At 53.5% G+C, this 5,568-nt stretch overlaps 1 protein-coding gene and 1 long non-coding RNA gene across 2 annotated transcripts; both read left to right on the top strand.

Moving 5' to 3' along the window:
* Positions 1 to 255: 255 nt before the first annotated feature.
* LOC124030151 lies at positions 256 to 2,404 on the top strand. The gene is made up of 3 exons (XR_006837908.1): positions 256 to 333; positions 651 to 727; positions 2,294 to 2,404. It is a non-coding gene; the product is annotated as an uncharacterized LOC124030151 (long non-coding RNA).
* Positions 2,405 to 2,407: 3 nt separating this feature from the next.
* On the top strand, positions 2,408 to 5,242 carry LOC124030152 (early nodulin-75-like). The gene is made up of 3 exons (XM_046341614.1): positions 2,408 to 2,765; positions 2,806 to 3,265; positions 4,993 to 5,242. Exons 1-3 carry the CDS (start codon positions 2,408 to 2,410, stop codon positions 5,240 to 5,242), a joined length of 1,068 nt encoding a protein of 355 aa, XP_046197570.1.
* The last annotated feature ends 326 nt before the right edge of the window (positions 5,243 to 5,568 follow it).

Here is a 5,568-nt window from a genome sequence, read left to right as displayed (position 1 = left end):
ACCCTAACACCCTAACTAACCCCTACACCCTAACTAACCCCTACACCCCTAACTAACCCCTACACCCTAACCCCTAACCCTAACGCCTACACCCTAACCCCTGCCCCTAACTAACCCCTGCACCCTAACTAACCCCTACACTAACCTAGCCCCTACACCCTAACCCCTACACCCTAACCCCTACACCCTAACCATGTAAATGGTCTCTGTTTCCCATTGAATAACATGGTGTTGATGTGTCCTCAGCCCAGGAAGTGATGGAGGCCTCTTTCTCCTGTTATTATTGACAACACCAACATGCAGAGCTGGGAGATGAAACCCTACGTCACTATGGTCTGTCTCTCTCTCTCTTCTTTCTTTAATGTGAACATAAACACACACACACCTAGACACACATCTACACCCACATACCTACACACACACACACACACACACCTGGACACACATCTACACCCACATACACACCTGGACACACACACACACACACACCTAGACACACACACACACACACACACACACACACACACACACACACACACACACACACACACACACACACACACACACACACACACACACACACACACACACACACACACACACACACACACACACAGTCTAATGGTAGGATGTGCTGTATGTCCCTACAGGCTCTGAGGCACAACTACAAGGTTTTGTTCCGGGAGCCTGGTACCTGGTGGAAGAACAAACCCAGGGAACTGGAGAGGTACCAATAAAGTTATTACAAAACACCTGGAGAGGTTATTACAAAACACCTTACAAAACACCTGGAGAGGTACCAATAAAGTTATTACGAAACACCTGGAGAGGTACCAATAAAGTTATTACAAAACACCTGGAGAGGTACCAATAAAGTTATTACAAAACACCTGGAGAGGTACCAATAAAGTTATTACAAAACACCTGGAGAGGTACCAATAAAGTTATTACAAAACACCTGGAGAGGTACCAATAAAGTTATTACAAAACACCTGGAGAGGTACCAATAAAGTTATTACAAAACACCTGGAGAGGTACCAATAAAGTTATTACAAAACACCTGGAGAGGTACCAATAAAGTTATTACAAAACACCTGAAGAGGTACCAATAAAGTTATTACAAAACACCTGGAGAGGTACCAATAAAGTTATTACGAAACACCTGGAGAGGTACCAATAAAGTTATTACAAAACACCTGGAGAGGTACCAATAAAGTTATTACAAAACACCTGGAGAGGTACCAATAAAGTTATTTGTTTATTTGGATCCCCATTAGCTTCAGTTCTCACTGTTTCTGAACAGGTGCTTGCTAGTCATCATATCTTTGACCTGTCAGTTTCTGAACAGGTGCATGCTGGTCATCATATCTTTGACCTGTAACATGTTTCAGTTCATCATCAATCCAGAAGACTCTGAAAGTTCTCACAGTTAGTTTCTGAACAGATGCATGCTGGTCATCTGAATTCACTTCCTCATACACATCCCGAACAACATATATTACCATATACTTTGAATTGATGTAAATTACCAATAAAGTTATTATGATAGGATAGACTTTGATTTAATGTAAACAAACCACTAATAAAGTTATTACAAATTAATTTGAATTGAAGTCATAATGAAAAACTAAATGGATAACCCCTCCTCTCTCTCCCCCTCTCTCCCCTCTATCTCCCCTCTCCTCTCCTCTCTCCCCTCTTTCACTCCCTCCCTCCTCTTTATCTCCCTCCTCCTCTCCCCTCCCCTCCCCCTCTTTCTCTCCCCTCTTTCACTCCCTCCCTCCTCTTTCTCTCCTCTCTCCCTCCTCTCCCCTCTTTCTCTCCTCCCTCCCCCTCCTCTCTCCTCTCACCCTCTACCCCTCCTCTCTTCCTCTCCCCCATCCTCTCTTCCTCTCCCCCATCCTCTCTTCCTCTCCCCTCCTCTCCCCCATCCTCTCTTCCTCCTCTCTACCCCCTCTCCCCATCCTCTCCCTCCTCTCTCCTCCCTCTCCTCTCTCCTCCAACTCTCTCCCCTACTCTCTTCCTCTCTCCCCTCTTCCTCCTCTCTCCCCTCCCTCTCCCCCATCCTCTCTTCCTCTCCCCATCCTCTCTACTCCCCCTCTCCCCCATCCTCTCTTCCTCTCCCTCCTCTCCCTCTCCTCCCTCTCCTCTCTCCTCCAACTCTCTCCCCTCCTCTCTCCCTCCTCTCTTCCTCTCTTCCTCTCTCTTCCTCTCTCCCCTCTCCCTCTCTCCCCTCTCCCCTCCCTCACTCCCCCTCTCTCCTCCCTCTCTCTCCTCTCCTTTCTCTCTCTAGACGTACTAGGCACAGTGTTAAAGCAGAGAAGATCCGTTGGATGATGGAAAATTATGATCGTCACGTGACCATTCACTCCATCATGGGGAGCTCTCACCCCAAACTACCCCCATTATGACCCAACACGACCCCCATCACGACGCCAAACTACCCCCCAACAGGACCCAAGCCCACCCCATCAGGAGGCCAAACTACCCCCAACAGGACCCAAGCCCACCCCATCAGGAGGCCAAACTACCCCCCCAACAGGACCCAAGCCCACCCCACCAGGAGGCCAAACTACCCCCAACAGGACCCAAGCCCACCCCATCAGGAGGCCAAACCACCCCCCATCAGGAGGCCAAACCACCCCCATCAGGAGGCCAAACCACCCCCCATCAGGAGGCCAGCCCACCCCATCAGGAGGCCCAACTACCCCCCATCAGGAGGCCAGCCCACCCCCATCAGGAGGCCAACTACCCCCCATCAGGAGGCCCAACTACCCCCATCAGAGGCCCAACTACCCCCATCAGGAGGCCAAACCACCCCCCATCAGGAGGCCAAACCACCCCCCATCAGGAGGCCAAACTACCCCCCATCAGGAGGCCAAACTACCCCCATCAGGAGGCTAGCCCACCCCATCAGGAGGCCCAACTACCCCCATCAGGAGGCTAGCCCACCCCATCAGGAGGCTAGCCCACCCCATCAGGAGGCCCAACTCCCCCCCCATCAGGAGGCTAGCCCACCCCATCAGGAGGCCAAACTACCACCCCATCAGGAGGCCAGCCCACCCCATCAGGAGGCTAGCCCACCCCATCAGGAGGCCAAACTACCCCCCATCAGGAGGCCAAACTACCCCCATCAGGAGGCTAGCCCACCCCATCAGGAGGCTAGCTCATCCCATCAGGAGGCCAAACTACCCCCCCATCAGGAGGCTAGCCCACCCCATCAGGAGGCCAAACTACCCCCCCATCAGGAGGCTAGCCCGTCACAGTAAGTTTCCTCAACACACCCAGACTGCATCTCAAACTACCCCCCCAACAGGAGACTAGGGATAGGGTCAGGGATAGGGCCCAGGGTCAGGGATAGGATCAGGGATAGGATCAGGGATAGGATCAGGGATAGGATCAGGGATAGGATCAGGGATAGGATCAGGGATAGGATCATGGATAGGGATAGGATCAGGGGTCAGGGATAGGGTCAGGGATAGGATCAAGGATAGGATCGGGGATAGGGTCAGGGATAGGATCAAGGATAGGATCGGGGATAGGGTCAGGGATAGGATCAGGGATAGGGTCAGGGATAGGATCAGGGATAGGGTCAGGGATAGGATCAGGGATAGGGTCAGGGATAGGGTCAGGGATAGGATCAGGGATAGGGTCAGGGATAGGATCAGGGATAGGGTCAGGGATAGGGTCAGGGATAGGGCCAGGGATAGGGCCAGGGATAGGATCAGGGATAGGGTCAGGGATAGGGTCAGGGATAGGGTCAGGGATAGGTTCAGGGCCCAGGGTCAGGAATAGGGTCAGGGATAGGATCAGGGATAGGGTCAGGGATAGGATCAGGGATAGGGTCAGGGATAGGGCCAGGGATAGGATCAGGGATAGGGTCAGGGATAGGGTCAGGGATAGGGTCAGGGATAGGGTCAGGGATAGGTTCAGGGCCCAGGGTCAGGAATAGGGTCAGGGCCCAGGGTCAGGAATAGGGTCAGGGCCCAGGGTCAGGGATAGGGTCAGGGATAGGATCAGGGATAGGGTCAGGGATAGGATCAGGGATAGGGTCAGGGATAGGGCCAGGGATAGGATCAGGGATAGGGTCAGGGATAGGGTCAGGGATAGGGTCAGGGATAGGTTCAGGGCCCAGGGTCAGGAATAGGGTCAGGGCCCAGGGTCAGGGATAGGGTCAGGGCCCAGGGATAGGATCAGGGATAGGATCAGGGATAGGGTCAGGAATAGGATAGGGATAGGGTCAGGGATAGGGTCAGGGTTAGGATCGGGGGGATAGGGTCAGGGATAGGGTCAGGGATAGGGTCAGGGCCCAGGGTCAGGGATAGGATCGGGGATAGGATCGGGGATAGGGTCAGGGATAGGGATAGGATCAGGGATAGGATCAGGGATAGGGTCAGGGATCAGGGATAGGGATAGGATCAGGGATAGGGTCAGGGATAAGGTCAGGGATAGGATCAGGGATAGGGTCAGGGATAGGGATAGGATCAGGGATAGGGATAGGGTCAGGGAGAGGATCAGGGATAAGATCAGCGATAAGATCAGGGATAGGATCAGGGATAGGGTCAGGGGTCAGGGATAAGATCAGGGATAAGATCAGGGATAGGATCAGGGATAGGGTCAGGGATCAGGGATAGGGTCAGGGATAGGATCAGGGATAGGATCAGGGTCAGGGATAGGGTCAGGGATCAGGGATAGGATCAGGGATAGGGATAGGATCAGGGATAGGGTCAGGGATCAGGGATAGGGTCAGGATCAGGGATAGGGCCCAGGGTTAGGGCCCAGGGATAGGGTCAGGGATAGGGTTAGGGCCCAGGGATAGGGTTAGGGCCCAGGGTTAGGGCCCAGGGATAGGGTTAGGGCCCAGGGATAGGGTTAGGGCCCAGGGCTAGGACTAAGGTTAGTTTCAGGCTGCATCACAATAGATCCCTTGAATTGAAGTAACAATGAAAGGGTGATCTCTGTCTCTGTCTCTGTCTCTCTTTCTCCTGATAGGTCCAAGTCCTCAGACAAGGCCCGCCGCGACCTGGTAGGAGAGCAGCGATTGGTCCAGGGCTCTGAGAGGTCCTGCCCCCAGCTCTCGCTTCCCGAGGTGTCGTCGGCCGGCCGCTCCGGGAGAGCCATAACCCCGGGTCACAGCTCTGCCCACGGGTCCACAGAGTTCCTCCCTCAGTGGAAAGGCCTCGGAAAATGTGTGATTCTGGACAATTCTAAAATTCTGGATGAGGAGGATATTCTGATTTAGGAGCGGTGGCCTCTGAACCGGAAGCTCCGTGGCAACCGGACGACGAGGGGAACAGGGGGGAGGAAGAGGGAGAGACAGGAATTCCCCATTGTCTGGTGGAGTCTGTGTTTAGTGCAGATCTCCATGGTGACGACGAGAGGCCCGTGGCTTTCTCCGAGTCGATTGGTCAGAGGGTGAGGAAAGAGAGGAGGAGTAGAACTAGGAAGACGGACTCTGATAGGCTGGAGCCTGCTGTCATAGTGAAGGTCGCTAGCCAATCGATGAGCGAGGGGGGATGGAGAGAGAGGATGGAGGAGGGAAGTTGGTGGGAGAAATGGGTGATGGGG

Source organism: Oncorhynchus gorbuscha, unplaced genomic scaffold (genome assembly GCF_021184085.1).
Source record: "Oncorhynchus gorbuscha isolate QuinsamMale2020 ecotype Even-year unplaced genomic scaffold, OgorEven_v1.0 Un_scaffold_9511, whole genome shotgun sequence".
Lineage (NCBI taxonomy): Eukaryota > Metazoa > Chordata > Actinopteri > Salmoniformes > Salmonidae > Oncorhynchus > Oncorhynchus gorbuscha.
Note: the sequence above shows the minus strand (reverse complement) of the source record. Positions and strands in the feature narration are given on the sequence as shown.

Excerpts from the sequence above, each read along its gene's own strand:
- LOC124030152 (XM_046341614.1), top strand. The coding sequence starts at position 2,408 with ATGACCCAACACGACCCCCATCACGACGCCAAACTACCCCCCAACAGG. Across the intron at positions 2,766-2,805 it reads CAACTACCCCCCATCAGGAG|GAGGCCAAACCACCCCCCAT; the intron begins GCCCAACTACCC and ends TACCCCCATCAG. Across the intron at positions 3,266-4,992 it reads CAGGAGGCTAGCCCGTCACA|GTCCAAGTCCTCAGACAAGG; the intron begins GTAAGTTTCCTC and ends TTCTCCTGATAG.